General features: G+C 41.1%; 1 protein-coding gene and 1 long non-coding RNA gene across 2 annotated transcripts; one reads left to right on the top strand and one right to left on the bottom strand.

Moving 5' to 3' along the window:
• Positions 1 to 118: 118 nt before the first annotated feature.
• Positions 119 to 15504, top strand: nol10 (nucleolar protein 10). Its single transcript, XM_051393419.1, has 21 exons — positions 119 to 293; positions 677 to 722; positions 816 to 914; positions 1054 to 1131; positions 1217 to 1254; positions 1871 to 2007; positions 2118 to 2183; positions 2342 to 2402; positions 3227 to 3312; positions 3630 to 3708; positions 4788 to 4937; positions 5181 to 5247; positions 7067 to 7119; positions 10221 to 10347; positions 11537 to 11616; positions 11789 to 11887; positions 12355 to 12447; positions 12796 to 12972; positions 13410 to 13714; positions 14011 to 14113; positions 14749 to 15504. Exons 1-21 carry the CDS (start codon positions 228 to 230, stop codon positions 15265 to 15267), a joined length of 2529 nt encoding a protein of 842 aa, XP_051249379.1. The 5' UTR covers positions 119 to 227; the 3' UTR covers positions 15268 to 15504.
• Positions 15505 to 16260: 756 nt separating this feature from the next.
• On the bottom strand, positions 16261 to 23922 carry LOC127359656 (uncharacterized). The gene is made up of 3 exons (XR_007882701.1): positions 23795 to 23922; positions 17964 to 18041; positions 16261 to 17670 (listed from the first exon to the last, which is right to left on the bottom strand). It is a non-coding gene; the product is annotated as an uncharacterized LOC127359656 (long non-coding RNA).
• Positions 23923 to 23939: the final 17 nt, after the last annotated feature.

Below are 23939 nucleotides of genomic sequence, written 5' to 3' on the forward strand. Positions count from 1 at the left end.
GCTTTGTCACTTTTATCGGTTATATTTTCTCTTTGGTTGTCTGAACGCAGGAGCTTTGTGGAGAGGAGGGGAACTTCTGCTCACAGTGCGGTTTCTAGTCGGACCAATTTCGGAACGCTCATCTTCACTTCCTGTTTTGGCCCCGCAGCAACAACGTGGATTGAGTGGAGCTCGCCGGTGTGTAGTAACAGTGTAATGTGTGACCAGAGTCCTGTTCACCTCCTACAATGCAGATATCTAGCGTGAATGATGTGAAGATTTACAACTTAAGCCATGGAAAGTCTCTTCCAGAGGTAAGGAGCGCGGCTCGTTGCTAACGCGCACTTACATTTCATAAGCTATAAAGTTACTGCTTAGCTGGAGCTTGGCTAGCTGGCTAACACAGCTAGCCGTGAGTAGTCCTGACAATAAATAAACAATAAATAACACACTACCTTATTGTAACCTGGCATATAAATAAAGGAACACACATAGCTACAGAGTAGAACATTATTCGAGACTCCTCTATTCAGCCATACCTCATTATGCACCACTTGTAGCAGTAAATGCTGTACCAGTTATATTAATTGACCTAAGCTAAAATAAACCACACAGAGGTTGAATGAAGCACAGTTGTAAGATTTGAAAATAATTCTTTATTGGCCAAATCCTAATCACCCCTACCTCTTTAATGCAGTGGCTGTCAGATCGGAAGAAGAGACAGCTGCAAAAGAAAGATGTTGGTGAGTTGACCGCAACATATTCAGCATCACAGACTGCTTAATCTTTGTCTTATTCTGACATTTCTATTTCTATATCATCATTTTCTTTTTCAGACATCCAGCGCAGGATTGAGCTCATCCAGGACTTTGAGATGCCCACAGTGTGCACCTCTATCAAAGTGTCAAGGGATGGTCAGTTCATCCTGGCAGCAGGTAGGACAAGCTGTTGATAGTGTTTCACCAGACTTTCTTTAAAAGTGAGAGTGACATCAGTTGTCGCTCAGAACAGATTTCCAAGAAGGCAGTCACTTCATTTTTTGTGTATGTTTTTTTTATTTTCCATTCATTTCAGGCACTTACAAACCCAGGATTCGCTGCTATGACACCTACCAGCTGTCCCTGAAGTTTGAGCGCTGTCTGGATTCAGATGGTAACTCAGCAGGCGCACCCACTCATTGTACGGCACCCTGTCATGTACGACTAAATTTGATTTATTTCTTTTCTCTCCCTCAAAGTTGTGGCTTTTGACATCCTGTCTGATGACTACTCTAAGGTAAGAAACTGCTGGCCCTCTTGCCCCAACGCTTCATCCACTGCTGTTGGAAGTGTTTGTTTTTATGTTGTTATGTATATGTATCAACATGGTGTAATATACCGACCGCAAGAACGGCCTTGCTTGCAATTTTTTTTTATGCTGTTCGAGATCCCGAGTTAATTTATCTCATTATCTCAGAAAGAAAACAAAAGGCCAATTTGCAGAGATACCAAGATCATTTATCGTGAGAAAATTACTTTTGTTTTCTCTCGACATCGCAGGGTAATCATGGAGAACTCAAAAAGGATCTGCTTCATTTCATTTGATCACACCTGATATCAGCCCTCAAAGTCACTGCCATGACTGTCAGGGAGGATTCATAACACAAGTGTAAAAAGCTGTTACCAGAATGTACATCTGGGAGTTAATTTAATATATTAATCCTGGCAAGGAATCATATTAAGTTCCACAGTGAAAGCAGTCTTTACTAGGTTAAAACTGCATGAGTAATTACTAATTTACCACATTTTATGACAGTTAGTGCAGTTTTATACAAACTGCCACATCTGGAGGTGGTAAAAGGCTTGGTTTTCACTTTTGAACTCACTGTTTCTTCTTCTGTGTGTTGCTGCAGTTGGTGTTTTTGCACTCTAACCGCTACGTAGAGTTCCACTCCCAGCACGGACACTACTACAAGACACGCATTCCAAAGTTTGGACGGGACTTTTCTTACCATTACTCCTCCTGTGACCTGTATTTTGTAGGCTCAAGGTGAGAGTTAATTGCCTGACAGACTCTGGCACATTTCTGATTTGTCCTATGTGTGATGTAGAAATAAGCTGGCTGGGCAACACTGTTGATGTTTTGGTTTTGGTTTTCAGTTCAGAGGTGTTCAGGCTGAATCTGGAACAAGGACGCTTCCTCAACTCACTCCAAACTGATGCTGTGTAAGTACAGAAAGTGTAATAGTAAGTGGTTAATGTTAGATTCAGCCAGGTGAAAATATTAAAATGATTCTACCACTAACCATTAACTGATGACTTCTTTGCTCTCGTTGCTCTCAGCTGATGTTCATGATGCTTTTTTTTCTTGACTTCTCGACCAGAGAGAACAATGTGTGTGACATCAATCCCGTCCATCATTTGTTTGCCACAGGAACCTCTGAGGTAAGTGCCATAGCAGGCTGTGTGTGAAATGAGGCACCAGTTATGAGCAGACACAAGTGAAATCATCACTCTCTGTGTGTGTGTGTGTGTGTGTGTGTGTGTGTGTGTGTGTGTGTGTGTGTGGTCATTGCTACGTGCATTTTAGTATAAAAATAAAATATTGGAAGACTTACATTATAGTACTTCTTAAATATGTTTATACAAATAAAAACCCCTAATAAGGATAAAAATGTCCATGATGAGTATTAAAAGACTTATTTTTGCTCCTTCCAGTATCTGGTTTCTTTGTGCTGCCTGTGCTTAGAATATAACACACTTACACAGTTAGACTTTATAGTTCACTTATACTGCCATGTAGAGTTTCACTGCCATTGGATGTGTGCAATAAGAAATTGGTTGATTTTCACTGGTGTTTAACCAGGTATTTTTATATTTTTACATATGTAATATATATGTTTCTATTTTTTTTATAAGAAAAAGGTTTTTCTCAGACTGTTCTTATTACCAAAATTGTAGATCTTTGTCTTCTCTCATTTCTTTGATATTGTTCGGTGTAAGAATCACACACCAGCTGGGCTGATAGAAATACGTCTGTTGCATGAATTGTGAGTGTTAAAGTTCAAGTTTTTCAAACCGTTACTGCTCTCACTTACATTAGGAGCTGCCAACATGAGAGGTTGCCCATTGCAGCTTTTTATTAGTCTTTTAAAAAGTCCCACTTAATTTAAAAAATCTTTTAAAAGTCATGAGTTGTAAGCTTCCTCGAATCTTCAGTTCCCCTGAATTTGTCTGACTCTTTGACATCTCCTCCATTGGATTACCAGGGCAGGGTCGAATGCTGGGACCCTCGTGTCCGGAACCGAGTGGGCATGCTGGACTGCGCCCTGAGCAGCCTCACTGAAGGAACAGAGTACGTACCAAGCTGTCGCACCGAGATAACAAATGATTTCAGCTGATGTCAGCCTGACGATGCATATGTAGGCACATGGCACTGACTTTTCTTCACTGCCTGTAACTCTGCTGCATGAAAAACAAGCTGCAAGCTGTGCATCATTATGGTACACTTAGAAATATCCAGCTTTCAACTGATTCACAGTTTATTATTCTGTCACAAAGCAGCAACAGTGTCTTTATTTCAGATCTTTGTCTTTGTGTCTCACTTGGCCTATTATCTGCTTAATATTCGGCTGTTATTAATATTATTCTTATTTGTGTTTTTGTTGACAGAGTTCAAGGTTTGCCCTCAATTAGTGCGCTGAAGTTTAATGGCTCCCTCTCCATGGCAGTAGGCACCAGCACAGGACAGGTAAAAAAAACACTGAGTCGTGTTTTGGACTAATAACTCAATCAAGTGTGACACATTATATTGTCATGATGGCTATCTGCAGCCGCTGGACAATCGGTCCTGATGGCTCTCTATAACACTGGTCTACGTCTCTCGTTATTCACTTCCGCTCTCTTTGTTGTTGTTGTAAACTCTCAGCTGCCCACATGGTGTGACATTCTGCTTCTTCTTCCTGACATTAGTTGACTCACAAAGAAGTGGCTGATGTCATGATGTCTATTCTAAAGGGTTCCACTGTTCTCAAAACAAGCTCTGTTTTGAGTGAAGAAGTCTTGTGTAGCTGGCGCCGCTGTGACATAGCCTCTTCTGGTTTAATGTAGCGTTTTTAGAATTTTAACATTTTTTAGTATCGTTGTAGCATTTGAAAGCCTACTTCTTTCAGAATAGGTTGGTATGAAATTCAGTTGCCACTAGATGTCACACTAGAGCACCAGTATCTCATACGCAAACAGTGACACTAGGCAGACCAGACTCCAGTGACAAAACCAGTAATTTTACCTAGCAGATCATCATAAAACACACTTAAAACTGGACATCTGTGTTAGTCTTTCCACAGTCTTTCCAGCAATCACCAATACTGGTTTGGTTGATAATAAACCCCTAATTCACAGAGTTAAATTGGAAAATAGCCGTGAAATGGGCTGCTATGGCTGCCATGTAATGTTAGCTAATCTTTGGCGACAAATGCGCTGGTTAGAGCACATCCACTAACAGTGCTTGTTTCTGCCACTGGCAGGCTTGGATTGATATTTTAAGTATCTGACTGCATTATGAAAGGGTCCCTTCAGACATAGAGCTTTTGTTAAACCAGAAACAGTAATATCGCTATCACTCGGCACCAGACTTCATAGACAAAAATGGTAATTTTGCCTCATGTAACATTGTAACATTGTAGCAACTCTGGTTTCGTCAAGATAAATCCTTAATTCACAGATATAGATTAGAAAAACATAAATTTCAGTTCACTCATATGCATTAACATACACACACGGTCAGACTGGATTTTAGTGGTGTTATCCACCCTTTGCTTTGTCTTGAAGGTGCTGCTCTATGACCTGCGCTCCAGCCAGCCACTGCTGGTTAAAGACCACTTCTACAACCTGCCAATCAAGTCACTCAACTTCCACGATCAACTGGACCTGGTTGTGTCTGCCGACTCCAAGATTATAAAAATCTGGAACAAAGACACTGTAAGACCTAACTCACCTATTGCCATTCACATACATGTACATGATGATGTATTAAGGGTTGTTCGTATTTATATATTAGCCGCCATATCATGTTAAATTGGTCAGAAATCTGTGCATGTTAAGTACTTAGTAAGTAAGTAAGTGTTTGCTTAAGTACAACAAAGACAGCACTAGACTGTCTAGATCTGCCTAGACTCTTTCTGATGCCATTTATCTTTTCTGTATTCTCTCTGCTCACCCCAGGGGAAGGTGTTCTCCTCTATACAGCCTCAGACCAACATCAATGATATTTGCATCTACCCTAATTCAGGTGAGAACAACGTCTCCATCATGATCTTGAGATAAGCTTTATTGATGCCATGCAGGGAAATGGAAGTGTCACAGCAGCAAAGGTACAAGATTACTTTAGAGAGCAAAACTAGAGCACTAAAAACATAAAAAAGAAAACCTACCATATACAAAGGAGCATAAAAAACTATATACACCAACATAAATAGTAACTTTAAAGTGTATTGGGAGAACCATAGTCATATGAAATAAGGTGCTCAACCTCCATTAGGACTGTAAAAAGTGGGTGCTGAATGCTGAATGTGTAAAATCATTAAGCAAAGGACTAGGACAGCACTCCCATTGAACTTTTTCACAACCGGCACAACAAGTGCATTCCAACAGGGGGAGCTACAGGCACAGAGTGACATGATACAAAATACATGGAAAACACACATCAAATGGCACGGACAACTCAAGAAATGCAAATGAAATCTCCTCATTTGTGCCATTGGGTTGAGGGTATCAAGGAAGTGTATCCAACATGTCTCCCTTTGGAGAAGGATTCTGTCCCCATTCCCACCAGCCCATGTAATGCAGTTCACTCAATCTGTGGTCATGACTGTTATGGTTTTTAACTCTTGTTTACTTTCCCCAATATAATATAAGTAACACATTTTAACAAATTAACCACATATTTAGTGTTACCTGAGTCTGCCCCTGACCTTAATGTCAACAGCGGACATTGAAGTCCAGACATCATAGAATAACAATGTATACGGTTATGAGAAGGAAAAGTAAATCTGACTTTACTGGGTAATCATGTACGTTGGAAGACCTCTTATTATGGTAGATGGATAGCAATCTGAGGGTGCCAGTGTCTACTCACTACTTGTTGGACTGATCTAGATACAGGACTGTAGGTGGACACAAATGTAAGCCCCTGAGAAAATGTTTCTCTATAACTAGGTTTAAGTAAGTCAGAAAGCTGAACCTGGCTTTACCCTGTTAATGTGGTTGTCTATTAATTAATCACCTTCAAATTTAATCAGAATCACAAATGCGTCTAACCCTTAGCAGCTGACTGTACAGTAGACTTCTTTTTAATGCTGGAGAATGATTAATAGCTGAATTGAAGACAAGTATCTCTTTCAGTTTCCTTATGATCAGTAGCATCAAAAGAAAAATGGAAAATACTTTTCTTCAATTCAGCAGTTCGGAGGACTGAAAGTGGCAGTTGGGTAAAGTGCTGTGTCTGCTGATAGCAGTGTTAGCAGCTAAATACGAACCTTCTTCACAACCTATACCATTCATGCAGCTGTCTTTTGCGGGTGGCGCCATCTTACAGCAGAGTTCAAACACTGTTTGACTTTGTAGGTTTGTTCTGACTGTCATTGCCTGTCTCTCTGTTTACACAAGGCACAAAACTGAAGGTGAATTTTGACATCAAAGGCATAATTAAAATCCATATTTGGTGCTGAATTAATAAGATTTTTTGAGATTTTGCTTTTAAGCTTTTTTAAAATGTGTTAAGGTTCCATCCTTAAAGTTATTAGATGTTTTCACATTATTATTCAGCTCATAGATTCTAATGTTTTTTTACTTTGGTACCTTTAAGAAAAGCTTTTATTCCCCTCTCATTATTTGAATAGGAATGTATTCTTCCCTCAGGATATGCAAATTCAGATCTTAACCACGTTCCCTATTTCACATACCAGTTTAGTTTTTGAAGTGTAATAGGACCTTCATATATATGTGACTGGAACTAAAGTCAGCGTTTACATAACAGATGAGCTCTATTACTATCTGCTCTGCTTCCATCCTGACATTGTTTTGCCCGCAACCCTGTGTCTCATTAACAGGTATGCTCTTCACTGCCAATGAAGATCCCAAGATGAACACATTCTACATCCCGGTGAGTGCAGAGCCATTTGGATTCCTCACTGATGATTTGGTATGCTGGTACGAGCAGGTTGCAGCAGACGGGTCACATTCACACCTTGTTCATCACATGCTGATCCGATAGCACATATCTGATGTTGCAATAAAGGTGTTTTTATTTGATGTTACAGGACAGTTGAGTGTACAGGGCTCAGTGCTCCAGTTGCCTGTTTAACAGAGAGCTGCAAAGATTAGTTGTTTACTCTAAGATCAATCGCTGACTATTTTATATAGAAAAAAGGTCTAAATTCTCTGATTTCACCTTCTCAAATGTAAATATATTCTGGCTTATTCAGTCCTCTAAAACAGTAAACTCAATATCTCTGGATTTTTGAGACAGTTGAGGGCCTTGAGGGAAATGTTTTCTGACATGTTATGGACCAAACAACTAATCAATTTATTGACAAAATGATCAGAATATTAATTGATAATGAAAATAATCATTAGTTGCAGCCCTATTTTAAGGGTATATGAGCCATTTATGTCCTCTTTCATTAATCTGGTTCACACAAGGCCGCTGTATAATGAGTAAAGCTGGTGAAAGCTTGTCATCAACAGTCTGTTATGAACAGTCTGTCCTCTGACTCTGATATTATCTGACAGCGTGTGTTATTCTAGAGAAGGTGTTTGTGTGTTTTAGTGTTTGTGTGTTTTAGTGTTTGTGTTTTGTGTGTGTGTGTGTGTGTGTGTGTGTGTGTGTGTGTGTGTGTGTGTGTGTGTGTGTGTGTGTGTGTGTACAGTAAACTTCATCTTGCTTTGTGTAAATCTGTAAAATCCCCACATGGTGGACATGCTGAAGGCCATTCTGCCCTGCTTTAGGTTAATACATCACTTTGCAGTTGAAATACATGTTGGGTCTACAGCTGAAACAAACATTTGGCTAACTGTTTACACCATTTAAAATATCAACATTGTCCAGTTTCAGCCTGTCAGTTGTAAGGCTGTGTTGATTCTTTGTCTGTCTAAAATCAATAATGATGAAAGTCCTTAATCGTAGCCCAAGTTGGACAAGAGCATCAGCACCATTGTTGCAAGTGTGCATGAACATGTTATTTCGATCTAAAGAAAAGCTTTACTGCTTTGGGTGTTAAATTCAGTATGACTCTTTTCCATAAAATACCGTGGTAATAGTTGTGTGTTGGACTGATAATCAGTTTGGACCTACTGTAATAATGCAGCCTAAGCAGTATAAAACAAAATGTTTTTGGCAACATGAGGAATGGACAGGTTTCATTTTCTGAGGTGAGTTCAGACGGAACGTTTAGATTTTTCCAAGTACCTCCTGTCCTGGGTGAGGCTTTTCACGCGAGTGTTTATGGTTTTAGGAAGCAGACTTCCTAGAAAAGCAGGATGTGCGTTCAGACTTGTTTGAGCAACCTGCCATTTACACCTCTGCGATGTTTCTGCCACACAAAACAAAACGTCACAGGCAGCTCTGATTATCTCTAGGACGGTTTGAAGCTTTATCAGCACAGCAGTGATGAAACTAAAGAATGACCGGGTGCTGAACGCTGGATTCTGTCGACTTTGACCTCACTGTGCAACTCTGTCATCATGGACCGAACAAATTCCACAGAACAGGCAGAAACGCTGTGTTTAGCCTATTGCGTGAGACTTTCACCCATCCATTGATTCCAACTCAGAGATGTCACAGCATGAGTGGCTCTTTGATCTTTAAACTAGTTACTTACTCTGTCTTTGGTTCAGTATCTTCTGTACTAGAGCGGCAACCATTAGTTGTTAGCTATTAAATGAATCACTAACTATTTTCAATTAATCGTTTAGAGTCATCGTGTCACAAATTCTCTGATTTCGGCTTCTCAAATGTGAATATTTTCTGGTTTCTTTAGTCCTCTATGAGGGTAAACTGAATATATTTGGGCTGTGGACAAAACCACACACTTGAGGAGCTGCTTTGGGAAGCAGTGAAACATTTTATGGACTAAACAACCTATTGATCACCAAGAGAATGATTGACAGATTAATCGATGGTAGAAATCATTGTAAGTTGCCGCTCTGTTCTGTACTCACTAGTGCTGAACTTTGAGAAACAGCACTAGATAGTGATGTAACAGAAAAAACTAATTGACTAATATTACATAATTATCATACTAATATTACTTCAGCAAATGAACCTTTTGGCAGACGTTGTGTTTCGGTCCTCCATGCTGCAGTGTTAAGTTATACTGATTTGAACATAATTACGGTACACAACACCAGTAAACAAGGCATGAAGAAATTCCAATTTAACCTTAATTTCCAGATAACACACTTTGTCCATGAAACAACAACCTCTAAGTCAGTGGTTGGTAACCTTAAAGGATAGAATCAGATTCACAGTCACATGCCATGTGTACATTAAAAGAGTTGTGGGGTGCTGTGATCATTCCTCCTGTCCATACTGGCTATGTAACTGATGGGAGACAAAATGCCCAGTCCTTGTCTGAGTAAAAAACATTTTAAAGTTCAGCTGTTTCTCCCCAGGAAGTTTTTCCTTCAAGAAGAAGAGCCACTTCCTGGCAATCACGTGTATGTTTGCTGCCGGGATGAAGATAAACTCTCAAAGTATTCTTGTCTGCTCGCTTGTTTCACCTGATACATATAAAATTCAAAAACCTAAAGATATTCAATTTACCATCACAAAACGAAGAAGAGGAGCAAACTGTCACATTAGAGAAGCTGGGACTAGGGACTGTTTGGCATTTTTACCTGAAAGACAGATTTAGTGCCATGTAGCAGTGGAAATATAGATCACAGCCACCTGAGTACCGCTAGCCTTCCAAGTGTACAGGAGAAACTACAGTGGCCACAAAAAACACGAAACATCCTATCTAGAGCCAGCGTATGATTTAGTATTATATGTTTTTTTAAATATGAGCATGTACACCAGTGTTGGGTTTGCATGTCAGCAGATTCCACGGTTTCTTGGCAAAAGGAAGAACTCAATACTCTCTTACTGGAATGGAAACATGACCTTGGACAGTTGGTCTATTTTTGTTTCAACAAATACACGACAGGTTTCATACTTACTCAACAGTCTAAATCTGAACTAGCTTTTTGTGTGTGTATGTTTAGGCTCTGGGCCCTGCACCCCGGTGGTGCTCCTTCCTGGACAACCTAACAGAGGAGCTGGAGGAGAGCCCGGAGAGCACGGTGTATGATGACTACAAGTTTGTCACCCGGAAGGACCTGGAAAATCTGGGTGAGACTTGTGGAAACACATCTCAAAGTTAAACAACCAGTTATACAGAAAAGATTTCCCCAAATTAAACATGAAATTGGTGCATTTATTATTTTAGTAAAAAGCACAGAGAGTTATTTAATCTCAGCCCTGAAAGTTACACCCAAAACTATGAGTCAATCTGAGCCACTTTGCCGCCTTGGGGGTTAGAACGGGTGGCTAGACTACCTAACTAGAGGCCTAGGGAACGATTGAGGGGCTTTGGGTAAGAAAAGTAGTGTGTGGGGGTGGGAGGAAGGAGGGTCGGGGGAGTGGACACTGGAAGGGTTGAATGAACATTGGAATGCAGGCTCAGCAGTAAAGAGATCAAATGACAAGAAGCAGAAAGGTGGTTGGCTGCTGTGGAATAAAAGCAGAGGAGGGGGCAGGCAGGGGAACAGCGGTGTTGATTTACAGGAGCCGTGTAATGTGGCCCTGTTATGTAACCACGAGGCAGCCTGGGCACACACTGACGGAAGATCCTGGGAAGAGCACTTACTCCACATTCTTTAGGCCCTCCTGTCTACACGCTCTCACTTGCTGGCATGCTTTGACGCAACAAATATTTTTTAAATAATTTATCGAAAGATCAGCAGAACCCATGCATGCTGCTGCTCCCTTTCACACCCTAGAGTGAATAATCTCAGGGTGGATATTCTCTCAAATAGAGCTACTATAAAATAATGCGTTCTCAGGTAGAGCCTGAGAACAACGTGCTAGTGGCTCTGTGAGGTTGTAAATACAATTTACCAATTTAGTTTAGTGTGTTAGCATGCCAATATTTTCTAATTCCTGATGGGAATTATTATTGTGCAGGTATTTGGTCATAAATCAAAGTAACAAAAGAACAACATTTTTGACCTGACAGTGGTGCTACAAAAAGTTACAGGGTCACCAAAGTCATTACAATTCATCATGAAGGGATCATAAATGTCTGTACCAAATGTAATTACATCCATTCAATAGTTGTTGATCTATTTCAGTCTGGTCCAAAGTGGTGAACCAACAGACTGACACATAGACACAATGCTAATATGGCCAACAATCTCTATATTTCTGCCCATCATTTCAGATAAATTCACTTTATTGCTCGTGAATGTCTGGATTTTATTATTTGTTTTTTTCAGTTCATTTCTTGAGCACATTCCTGACTTTTCCTTATTTGTGTCAGGTTTGTCTCACCTGGTGGGGTCCTCTCTCCTGAGAGCCTACATGCACGGCTACTTCATGGACATCAGGCTTTATCACAAGGTGAGGTGTCTAACTGCTATATCATGTTCCTGTAAGCATAATTAATTTGCTGTGTTGTTAAATCAGACGGATCATGATATAACAGACAAAACCTGCTGTGTTGTTGTTGTTGTTGTTGTTCTCAAAGAGGTGAGTTTAGATTTGACAGTTTTGCTCTTTGGTTCGGCCGCAGGTCAAAACCATGGCCAATCCTTTTGCTTACGAGGAGTATCGCAAGGATAAGATCCGGCAGAAGATTGAGGAGTCCAGGACCCAAAGGGTGCAGGTTAAGGTGAGAGATCCTGAGAAAATGTTTCATCTTTGGTGGTTACGGATTCACAGAGTTTGCAAAGCAGAACTATTAAAATCTCTGGCCCTGAGATGTCTTTTATGTTTGTACAAGGGAGAACATCATGCAAATCAGTGATCACAAGATTCTTACCCAGTGTTCAAAACACACATCATTATCTTCCTTATACAATTTTCACATTCTCTCACATTGACATAGGCCAGTTCCCCTCAAGAATTTCATTTAAATGTGCATTTCAAACTGGTTTGCCCTGGTTACTGCCTGTGAAGACCAGAAAGTCAATGCCTGAATGCAATGTTTCTTCACATCCTGTCTCACTCTCAAATGTTTAAAACAAATCATCTTTAAGCTTGCCAGGGAAAATTTGCTTGTTGCTTCTCAAATGAAGCTGATTAAGTAATATGTCCTGTTTGTGTGTGTAACCAAACGTTCAATGTGCTCTGAGACAGAAACTGCCTAAGGTGAACAAGGAGCTTGCTCTCAAGCTGATGGAGGAGGGTGATGACGAAGCAGAGCTGGCTTCTAGGAAAAAGAAGGGCAAGGTAAGACAACAGAGATTACAAAATCTATGTGGTTACTGTGTGTCATTTGTTATTGGGTCTCTGAATTCATTTATTTTGAAGATACTCAGAACTCATCATCTGCCATGAGTTATGCATTCTGTTCTGTTTGGGACCTTCATAAGATTGGGCACATTATGAAATGGTACTCAGTTGAAAATTATTGAAATAAAGGTTTAAAGTTTCTCTCTGTACCTCTTTAGCTGGATGTATTCACCATCCCAGCATCAGTTAGCAAGAGAAAAAGTCTAAAACCAAACTGAGAATCAGTATGCTCTACAAAACCATCACCCTGATCATTTCCCCTTTCTCAACTTTTCGAAATGGCAGGCTCTCCCCAGCATCCTGGGAGACGACCGCTTCAAGGTCATGTTCGAAAACCCAGAATACCAGGTGGACGAGCAGAGCGAAGAGTTCCGCCTCCTCAACCCCATCGTCTCCAAGGTCGGACAAAAGAGGAAGAAGAAGTTGCGTCTACTGGCTCAGCAGGCCGCTGCTTCCCAACAGGTAATGCTCAAAAGATCTGTTAGTCCCATTTCCTCCTCAGGTACGGAAGCATTTACAGTCTCCAGGCGTTTAGAAATGTAAGTATGTGAGTGAAGGACATTGGTCTTGAGCTGCTCCCATTTGAAAAGGAAAACAAATGGGAGGCATTGGTTTGAATCAAAGGGAGTAGCATAACTAAATAGTGGCTTTCCACATTCTGTTCTTGTATTGGAAAAACTGTATTACGTGTGATTTCAGCTTGCAGCGTTTCAAAATTCCTCCAGACAGTCATCTGTTTCTTTTGTTCATCTTGTTCACAGGATTCTGCGAACGAGCTGTGTTCGCACGTACTGTATTTTCTAGACATCATTTAGGATGACTCATTAGGCCTGTCCTAAGTGCCAAGAAAGAATATCACAACAATAACTCTCAATAAGCTTTGTGAAATCTCTGTCCAGGCGGCTGAAGACGAGGAAGAACCCGAGGGGCGAGCCAGCTCCGAGGAGGATAGCTCGGACGACGACAAGAGTTGGGTGGAGGAGGTGAGGGAGCAGCGGAGGTTGCTGTGGCAGGAGGGCCGAGACCGCCGGAAGCATGACAGGAAGGAAGCAGACCGCAACACCGTCCTGCTGGAGAGGGAACAGAACGGAGAAGAGAGAACCTCAAACAGCAAGAAGACAAGTCAGCCTCAGTTTTATCAGATCAAGGCCGGGGAGGAGTTCAGAAGTTTTAACGACATGGCCCGCAAGCAGAGACTGCAGAAGTATGTCTTTGGAAATACATTTAACAGAAGTGTTGGAGGAGTGCTGGCTTATAGTGTGCAACTGTCTTTGAAACCCAGATTATTATTAAGATTGCTTTAGGGTTTGCAGCTGTTCATGAGGAGGCATAACCTGACCTCTCCAGTTATGGAAGAAACTTTGTTTCAAACAGATTGAAAAACTTAAATAGATAAGAATATTTATTAAAATTATAATAATAATAGAAAACTACACCACAGTGCAAGTTAAGAGCCAACTACTTTCTGAATGTGTCTGAGGAATGTGAATGTTCTTCCAGGGCTTCTTTGGAGGACCGTCTGAAGCTAGAGGAGCACTGTGGAACCAGCAACATGGCCGACACTGCAGTGGGCAGCAAACAGCTGACCTTCACTCTCAAAAAGGTAAACTGTTCACATGAGGCACCATCCTCTGCCTCAGCAATGAAGTACAAATATAAAACCCAAAACACTGTAAACTAACAGCCAAGTGCAGCCAATTGTCCATGCTGGTGAGGATGCACCAAGGTGGTCTGAAGATGGTTTAACTTCATACAGTCTCACACTTGAGAAAAAAAATGGCCACTAGCAAACGTACGGCACTTCAGGGACACTCCTCTGTAGTGAAACAAACTGGAAATATAGCAAGTCACTGTGTAACATGGAGAAAGCTTTATAACACGTTAAATATGAATGTCCCGGGCAACAACACGACTTCTGCATGTCATCACCCTACGGGCTGCCCTGTAGTGTCTGGAGTGCAGGTTTCCTTCTCGAATTAATTGCACCCAGTTTTAGCAACGAAAGCTTGGAGAAAGTCTTCGGTCTCTATTGAGTGATGTGTTTACAGATTTACAGACAGGTAATACCCTGAAACACTCAACATGAAAATATAAGAAAAAACCTTTAGAAGCTGAAGTGAGTAAGGGTTGATACTGCTTGCTTTTTCCCCAAATGTAAACTCACTTTACTCCCTGAATGTACAGGTGGAAACACACAGCTGAACACTGTTTAACACGTTATTCTGTAATCATTTGCAGTCGGAGCAGCAGAAGAAGCAGCAGCAGGCCGAGTGGGAACACCACGAGGAGAGGAAGAAGCTGAGGCGCTCGGCCGGACACCTGAGCAGCGGCCGCGGGAGAGGCTGGGGCCGCGGCAGGGGCAGGGGCGGAGGAGGAGGAGGAGGAGGAGGGAGAGGGAGAGGAGGAGGAGGAGGGAGGAGGAGGAGGAGGAGGGAGAGGAGGAGGAGGGAGAGGAGGGAGAGGAGGGAGAGGCCGGTACTGAGCGAGGGGGGGCATCCTCACCCAGGGTCTTTGTCCTGGATGGACAACAGAGGCATTTCCGGCACAGTCCTCAGGCTCGCATCAAAATTTTGCAACGTCTTCCATGAACTCATCTCTGGCAGATATCTGCGAGGGCTGAAGAATGCGCGTGTGAAGCTCTGGAGACATTCTGCACAAGCAGCAGAGACTGACTTGATGAACAGACAAGCCTGCCCCCCTATTCCTGGGTGGTCTGGGCCATGTTTAGCTGCTCTCTGCAAATTCAGAGCACATTAAAAAAGATTACCTATGTCGCTGTCTGTGTGCATATAATGTTTATGCCATTATCCAAAAATACCTTGACTGCATACTTTTTCTCACTCCTCGGTGGAGCCTGCTATTTCAGATAATGAAGGGGTGTGTGTAAAAAAAAAAAAAAAAAAGTATTTTTTAATGCTACTTGTTATTACTATATATTGTTAATCAAACACTGGATTAACAACACTTGTACTATATATTATATTTGGTACAACACCTGTTTGTCTATATTGTTTTTATTGCGGAAAATCTTAATATACCATTTCCTCCTAATGGCTCAAAGTGTGCAAGTCGAGCGTGCTTCCTCTTTCATGACTTACGTCAGAAGTAAGAGGAGGGGAGGAGAAAAATGGTGAATGAGGAAAGTTTTTTTTTTTTTTCATTCCCCCGCCAACAGCAGTTCTTGGAAATGGAAGGACTGCCTGGGTGTCCTTCCCATCCCCCAACGTGCCGATGGTGTGAACCCCCTCTGCTCCAGCATTGGCCCATTTCAAATGCGAGGGAGGTGCATTTAAGCTCTCAGCATGCCAACACTGGCCCCCAGGCTCATTTGAACTCATCTGATGTCACCATGTGTTTTCACCATGACCCATCTGCCCTCAAAAACTTGAACGTAAAAATGACAAAACGCCATTTTATGTGCCAGGCTGCTGTATTTCTTAACCAGGACCTGTATCTTCCTGGAGATACAGTGTTTTATTAATGAGCTTTAGAGGTGTTGTTGGGCAAATTTACATTTGGACCGAGCCAGGCAAGCTGTTTCTGTCTTCATGCTAAGTCAAAAATTGTCATAATAATATAATATTCTGGCAGTTGGGGCGAAAAGAAAATGTGTGTTTTCAGGTTAAAAAGGTATAAAATCTTATTAATTAATGGGCTTTTTAATATTCAAGATATTTACATGCGTAAAAACAACGAAATGACCTATAAATACAGACAAACACTGCGATAACTCAAATAATCAGACTTAAATTTACAGAAGGGTCCTTTTATTAGATTTTTGTTATTAAATAAACTGTAGTTTTATGATCATTAACAGTTACAGACTTTCCACATAATTTGACATTAGATATGAAGATTCCCAGGCTATTTTTGGAATTGTATTAATATTTCATTATTTCATCACTATTTTAAAAAATACAAAAACATCAAAACCCTGTGTGTGTGTAGTGTGTAGGTAAAAGGCTATTATATTTTCTGTACAGCCATTAGAGTGGTATCAGTCTTCTCAACTCCCAGCCACAGCGCCAAAAATGTGGAACTAATACCTTTTAAGTTTAAAGTCACATGGCCTTTATTGTCCTTTCACTTAGTATACAGTTAAATAGATCAGGGTCAGGGTTTATCATACTTTATAACAGAAATCTGTCAATACAAAGCCTTTCGAGGATGAGCAGGAAGCTTTTTATCCCGGTTTCTGTTGAGAGATTACCATCAGTTGAGAGTAGGTTACTGAGGCCAGAAGACAAAGCTCCAGCCTGCTTCTCTTCTTTGTGTTGGGACACCGGCGGCGCTCTCTCACCGCAGAACAAATAAACATCATTTAGCAAAATGTCATCTGGTATGGTTCTGTATTCTGGGTTCCAGGCAAATCGCCCCCTTTTCCTTTCACAATGCTTTCACTTCACCATGACAACTGGCAATCAGGCCACAGGAAGTGGGTCAACCAAAGCTGGCACGAAGCACAAGGAAACTGCATTTCCACAGCGAGGCAGTGCTATTTGATACTGTACCTCGTAAGCCAAACCATTACGTAGATCTGCAGTGTTAACCATGGTTTGAGATTTCTGTCTCGTGGATATTTTCAAGGCATGTTTTCTCTTGTAGGGATCAAATACATTTACTATTTATAGACGGATTTAGTTTGGAAATGAGAAAACTAAAGTCGGGAAGCGAGCTGTTTGCTGGCCACAAAGTACACTGACCAGGGAGGCTTCGCAGCATCAAATACAAAGCTGCTCATCTCTAAAAACAGCACCCACTCAGAGGTCATTAAGCCCTTGATTAGGTTATCTGGTTACACTTACACTTTTAATTTTATTACAGATGCATGCCAGCTTGCTTCAGGTGCCTCTGTAGGTGGTCTAAGATGTGCAACGGTTAGCTCTTTTGCTTCTACTCCTTTCATCCTAAATTCCACAGAGCCAATATAATGTGATAATGGTAGAAGCACAACACCTCAAATGTGAATCTCTCTTCAGTCTGTGCCTTTCTTCCCCAAAAGGATCAAAGGAGTGAAATGTGCTGATGCAGCCTGTTCACAGAGATCCAGGCCAACCCAGGAAAGCATAAAAGATGTTCCAGTGAAAATACGATCACTTTTTTTTTTTTTTTTGCCTTGGTCTCCACACTGCCGAGCGAACCGACTCTGGGCAACTCAACCTTGAAAGAAGAAGAAATGATGAGTCAGCAGAGAGCCAGATTAAACAACTCTGCTCTCATCACTCCAGGGACAGAGCTGAAGTGGGAACGGGGCAGCTGCACGGTCAAAGGCTAAAAACAACCTTTTGATATCATTTAGACTGTAATTAGGCTTACTTTAAATCATTTTTTAAAAATTAAATGTAGTATTCAGATAATTAGATATGCTAATGACATTACATTTGAACTTTTTTTTTATATCCAGGGATATAATTTTTGAGGTTTAACCACTGAAATATTCCTCTTGAAGTTACCTTGATGTGTGCAGTGATTTGTATTCACACTGACTCTTTCTCACAGTCTCTTCCTGTCTGTCTGACACACAGGCGTACCTATAAAGAGAAATAATGAATGATGCATTTAGGGCACTGTCACAGGGAGCTCACACAGGTTGCTGAAGATGTGACCCAGATTTGTCAGCAGGCGCTCCACCAGAAAATAAAAAAACTGAAGGATACCAAAACCGAATAGATGTTAGATCTTCCTGATACACAGCGAGTGGGCAGACAGGTTGACAGACACTGTATCTGTATAACAGCCATGCATGTACAGTGAAAATCGGTTTTGGGGTTAATATTCTATTAGTCTGCTCTTTGACTTTGTTAAAGCAGCCTGATAAGAACAAGGGCCTGTACCCTCAACATTGCAAGGATGTTGGAAGTTTGGTGTTATTCTGACCTTCACATTCAATACACACAATGATACAAGGCACACTGGAGCTGCACAGTATCTCAACATTATCAACATGACATTTTAAAAATAAGCATGTCACATATTTGTCTTCATGGGGTGATATTAAAACCACCCAATGGAGTTAAAGTCATTTCAGAAACGCTGTTTACACAGCTAAATCAATTGAGATCATACACAGTTTGATCTTCCAGACAATAACGGACATTATGTCCCTAACATCAGGTAACATGCCACTGGGATGCTTTACATGGATCTGTGGTTTACACTCTGTGAGGAGCTAAATGCAAACATACTAATATAATAGCATTTGTCCCCATTATCCTTTACCTCTTCCACTCAGAGGCTGTAGCAGGCTTCGTATTAAAGCCAGAATGAAGATACTGGTATCATATGTAACTAGAGGACCTAACCTAACGCATACATTCTTATCAACCATGTCACGCTAGCATGTTGGGAATGGGGCTAAACAATGCTTCAGCGTTAAGATGAATTTTGGCGATAGAAAACTGGGAAGGCCATTTTAAAAAAGGGACCCCTCTGACCTCAAGATAGAATGGGTTCTATGGTACCCACGGGTCTCCTCACTGCAGACATGTGGTATATATGTGTTGTTTTCACCTGGTGTATTTGAATATTTCTGTGTGCCTGTTACAGTATGGAATTGCATAAACTGGGAATGATGGAAAGTGAAGACACAGACTTTATGCCATCCCTGCATAAGCCAGTGCCAGCCCAGTCAAAAAAGTCTGGACACTCCCCTGCCAGTAAACTACGTATTGCTGTGTAAATGAAGGTACTGAGCCATTTAGCCATTTCTTTTCAACTCGAGCTACTGTAGAATATGTTTTAGCATTTAGCATCATTATCCCATAATTACCAATTGTGGCCACTGTTCAGTAAAAGATACCTCGGCTCGACTGAAGGAAGGCTGTGAACTGTTTAAAGATTACAGAACTGTGCAATAAAAATGGTATAATTACAAATACCTGGACAAGATGTCAAGGAGGCAGCGGCTGTGTCCGCCTAGAGAATGAAATGACTATGGATGAGCTCATTCAGCGGAGACTCATGAGACCAAACCTTCAATTTACTTTTTTTAAGGTATTGCGGTGACATGCCAGACACTACGCATGACCTAAATTACAAGCCTCCCATTGTCTGTGTATTTTATGAAAATACAGTTCTTGACATTTACCTCCACTCTTTCCATGGTGTGCCAAAACCCACATCAGGTTTGTATCTTAATTCAGGGATTGCGATACAATTGAAAACAATGCACTTTCTTTCTGTGGCTGGCTAGTCACGGTTCAGTGGCTGTGTGTTGCAATGCTTTGAACTCTACCCAGCTGTCTTGGGTGGAGTGTGTCACCAGAGCTTTAAGTTGATTAAGCTATCTGTGTGTCACATGCTGTTGGGGGCTCGCCCCATCAAAGCCACTCTGTCTAATCTCAAAGGACAAATGGATCAGAGTCAGGAGAGTAAAGAACCACCACACGTACCATCCGCTCAGACCAGAGCCATGCAGACAAACATTAAGACTTCCGGTCTCATAAGTCGCTGTCTGGGACTTGATACTCAAGTATATTGAGGTTAAGCCTACATAGGTTCTGCCTGTTAACACAGCCAATCCTTGACCTCTGACTCATAGCAACGTAGCAATTTGAATGAATGAGTCAGTTTAAATGAATGAATCAGCTGCTTCTGTTAGTAACAGGTTTATGAATAGGAATATATGTGAAGCCACAGTTATTATGATAGAAGGCACCTTTCACTGGCAGTATTTACTGTCATATGATAATTAATAGAAGCCTATGGAACGATGGTCATAGCTCAATAAATGGAAACATTTAAAATATGTTTGAACAAAAGAAATCTTCAGAATGTCACATTTAGTGATCTAAACCGGCGGTTCCCAACCTGGGGGACCAGCAGTAATGGAATAGGAAAATAAGAAAATCTAATTCATCTACATAGAATTATTTTAATTCTTCAAATTTGTTCTAAAAAGTATTCAAATGAAGTGAAAAGTCAACAGCTCTGAACTCAAAGTCATGCACCCTGTGAGGAAGGACTGCAGGTAGATTTTATGTATTAAATATGTATAATTAAAAAATGATTGCTAAGGCGCCGTGTGGTATTGTGATATACACGTACACACAATACACAGTTGTGACATGCCTATTTATCATAGGTATCATTGGAGGGTTCCATGTCGTTTTTGTGAACACCCAGAATCTCCCAAACAGTTTTTCCTTCTCAACGCGAATGTTTTATGCTGTTCAAGTAGACCGGATGAATTCTCCTTGATCATATATACCAATTCATTCAGTATGGAACAGAATTGAGTGTATTCACACATTTTCTAGTGCAGGTGCAACACGCAGACAAACTATTTGAATGGCATACAGATAACATATTATACATACATGCTCACAGAATTTCATACAAAGTAAATTATCTTCAGTATATACAAATACTTAATACACATACCTACACTGGTGGCATGACCCGGTAAGTCTTTTCAGCTTAGGTACACTAAACATCAGATCCCCTCCAGACAAATATACAAATAGTCTGCAAATAGTCAGAACAATAATGTGTGCCTGATGTGTTTCTTTCTGCAAAACAAAGTATAATTTCCACATGAAAGTTCTTAAAAACACATCTACCCCCTCCAGCTCATTAACACTTCCAGAATCTCTGCATATACAAATGTTGTTCATAAAGTTTTCCTACATCACACTGTACAAGTTGCATACTGGACCAGGACTGAGTTCCACTTTCAGCAGATAAATGTGAAAACCTCCTTCTAGTGTCAAACTCTGCAGACAGCATTCAAACAGCACACTGTAGGGAGATTTTGAGTGGAGGGGGACTTTAACTAATTCTCTAACTCAATGCAACAGAGATACAGAGCAGACACTGAGGCAGCTAACTACTGTTGTGCAAAAAAAAGAGATTATAAATTTGCACCTCATGACATCACCATTGATCTTTGGTGTTGGGACACATTGTATGCAGGATCTCACTTGAGTAGTGTGCACCAGCTTTCTTCATTTTGGTACAAATGAGGAAGAGTACAGTTTATTCTCTTGAGAAATGTCTGGGAAGCTTGTGTGTCATCTGCTTATTGTCACAAGACGTATTATGCAGCACACCGAACCGGACAGTACAGGAACATAAGTTGATGAAAAACTGACTGTGGCATTTCATTGTGCAAAAGTAGGGAAGTGAAGAGAAATACAAAGCCAGATGCAGTGTGACACACAAGTCACCAAGGCCCGTACACTGCACTGTATCTTGTGGGTGGCCAATAACAATCCTCATCCTTGTCTTTCGTGAGGCCTTGTAAATGTGGGGGTTAGGCCACAATGGTCCACAGTAATGATAACACAAAGTCCACACAGAGCGAGAGATAGACATTACAAGAGGAGGAGAAGGAGAGGGGTGAAGGAGAGGGTAGAAGCACAGACACTTGGTGGAGGAGAGACAAAAACAGAAACAAAAGGAAATGACCGGAGCAAAGAGAAACAATCTAACCCGGGTTCGCTACGTAATACGCTGTGTGTTGTGATCTTGTGATTTTGAGGAAGCTGATAAACATCTGTTGAAAATGAATTAGCCCCCGAGTGTGGGCCCACTTCCTGCCTGACAGGCATGGTTCTAAGAGGAGGTGAAGCCTGCAAGAACAAGTTCAGATACAGGGCAGGACTATAAGGGAAGCTGCAATGTACTGTATGAAAATAATTGCAGATTATGTCATCATACAAATTTGCCACTTAATCTCATTTTACCTTTTTGACCATTTCAAGAGGGCTGTGCTTTTTACTTTCTGATAATTAAACTGCTCGGAAAATATGACTTCATTCACCAACCCTGCAGAAAATGTTAATGGAAACCCTGTTGTGCAGAGAGTAGAATGCCATCTTGATTGTGGCCTCAAGACCTGGAAAAGATATTAAGTTAAGGCCACAGATATGTGGTCTTCATGAAGCCCTAAAGTTTCCTGCAACATTTCCACATGTACAGTTGGGTCACACTAACCAAATTCTTCATTTTCTTCCATTTGGTAATGTCTGCTTGCAAACCAAATGTCTATGAAAGCAACCTTTGGGCTAATTAGACTGTGCAGTAAAGGGGGAAATGTCTGGGGGACAGGAATTTTAGGGGACTGAGTGAAAAGGCATTTGGTGCTTGGCATTTTCCAAGCACCATAAGAGACTTTCTAAAAAATCCTGCAGACCATTTCCAATGACTTACAGTGGCATATGTATGTTCTTATAAAATGCACAATGCACCACTTTCTCAACAAAACTTACGACTGTATTCATAGTATGTTTACAGAGCTGTTGTGACATACGTGCTTGTGTTGACACCTTGCCTTCTCTAAGTGATCTCCTTTAATCTCCTCAGACAGGTCAAGAACTCCGAGTAGCAGACTGCGGTTAACACCGGTCACATGAGTGAGACCGTGTGGTCAGGCAGAGCGAGCAGACTGTTGTAGTCTGCCAGCGTGACTGGGCATCGCTGGGATTAACACAAATCCAGTGCAGGTTTCTTCCATCACAGCTGGCCAAGGGGAACCCGTTCTGATGTTCCCCTGTACCTGTCCTGCATCATCGTGTCGTCAGGTAGATTTATCATTTTGTCTATAAAACGAAAATGCCCAATACCATTACTTGGTGCTTATTTTATCTGGAAGTCAGTCCAAACCCCCAATATATTCAATTTATTATCATATATGACAGTGGGTCCCAACCTGGGGGTCCGGACCCTCACTAGGGGTCACCAAAGCTTTATGGGGGGGTTGCAAAGCCTTCTTGTTTTTAAGGGGTGTAAGAAAACTTAAAATACAATCTTTAATAGGCTTCAATTCGGACAAATTCAATGTTTTCTTCTCCATGACACTTGGCCATTGTACTATTTGCACATTGCAATTTGTGGAAAAAAAAGTTCCCAAAAATATCCGGACTAAATTAACTAATCTCTGCTCAAAATCCATCCAAATCGCTTGTTTTACATAAACTCCATAAATGATGTCACTTCGTTAGGGGTTAGTCGTATAAGGCGATGATGAAAAGGGGGTCTCTGATGGAAAAAGGATGGGAATCACTGATATAACGTTATGACAAAGAAAAACATCAACACATTGGAGAACTTTAGGACCAGAGATCGTTTGGCATCTTGGCTTGAAACTTGACTGAAACATGTAATAAATTATAAGATTAGTTTAATAGTTCCTACCAATCAAATCTACATCTATTTTCTTCAGTGAGGTAAGGAAACCTGATAAAAGAGACAACTTTAATGTGAGAAGTAACGCTAATGTTACAGCATGAGGCTAACTAGTTAACGTTAACTGGCAGAGGCCGGTTTGAACTGGCCGTGTTACCTTTTGTAATCTTCCCTGTGGTCGTTGTCTTGCGGTCCCTGTCTGTCTTTCCCACCATGTGGATGAGGTGACAAGGATAAACCGGTTCATACGTGGATGGGAGGCCGGTTTCAGCTGGCTGCGTTGCCATAGTAACGCGCTCTCT

Source organism: Dicentrarchus labrax, unplaced genomic scaffold, assembly GCF_905237075.1.
Source record: "Dicentrarchus labrax unplaced genomic scaffold, dlabrax2021, whole genome shotgun sequence".
In the NCBI taxonomy this organism is placed as follows: Eukaryota; Metazoa; Chordata; class Actinopteri; family Moronidae; genus Dicentrarchus; species Dicentrarchus labrax.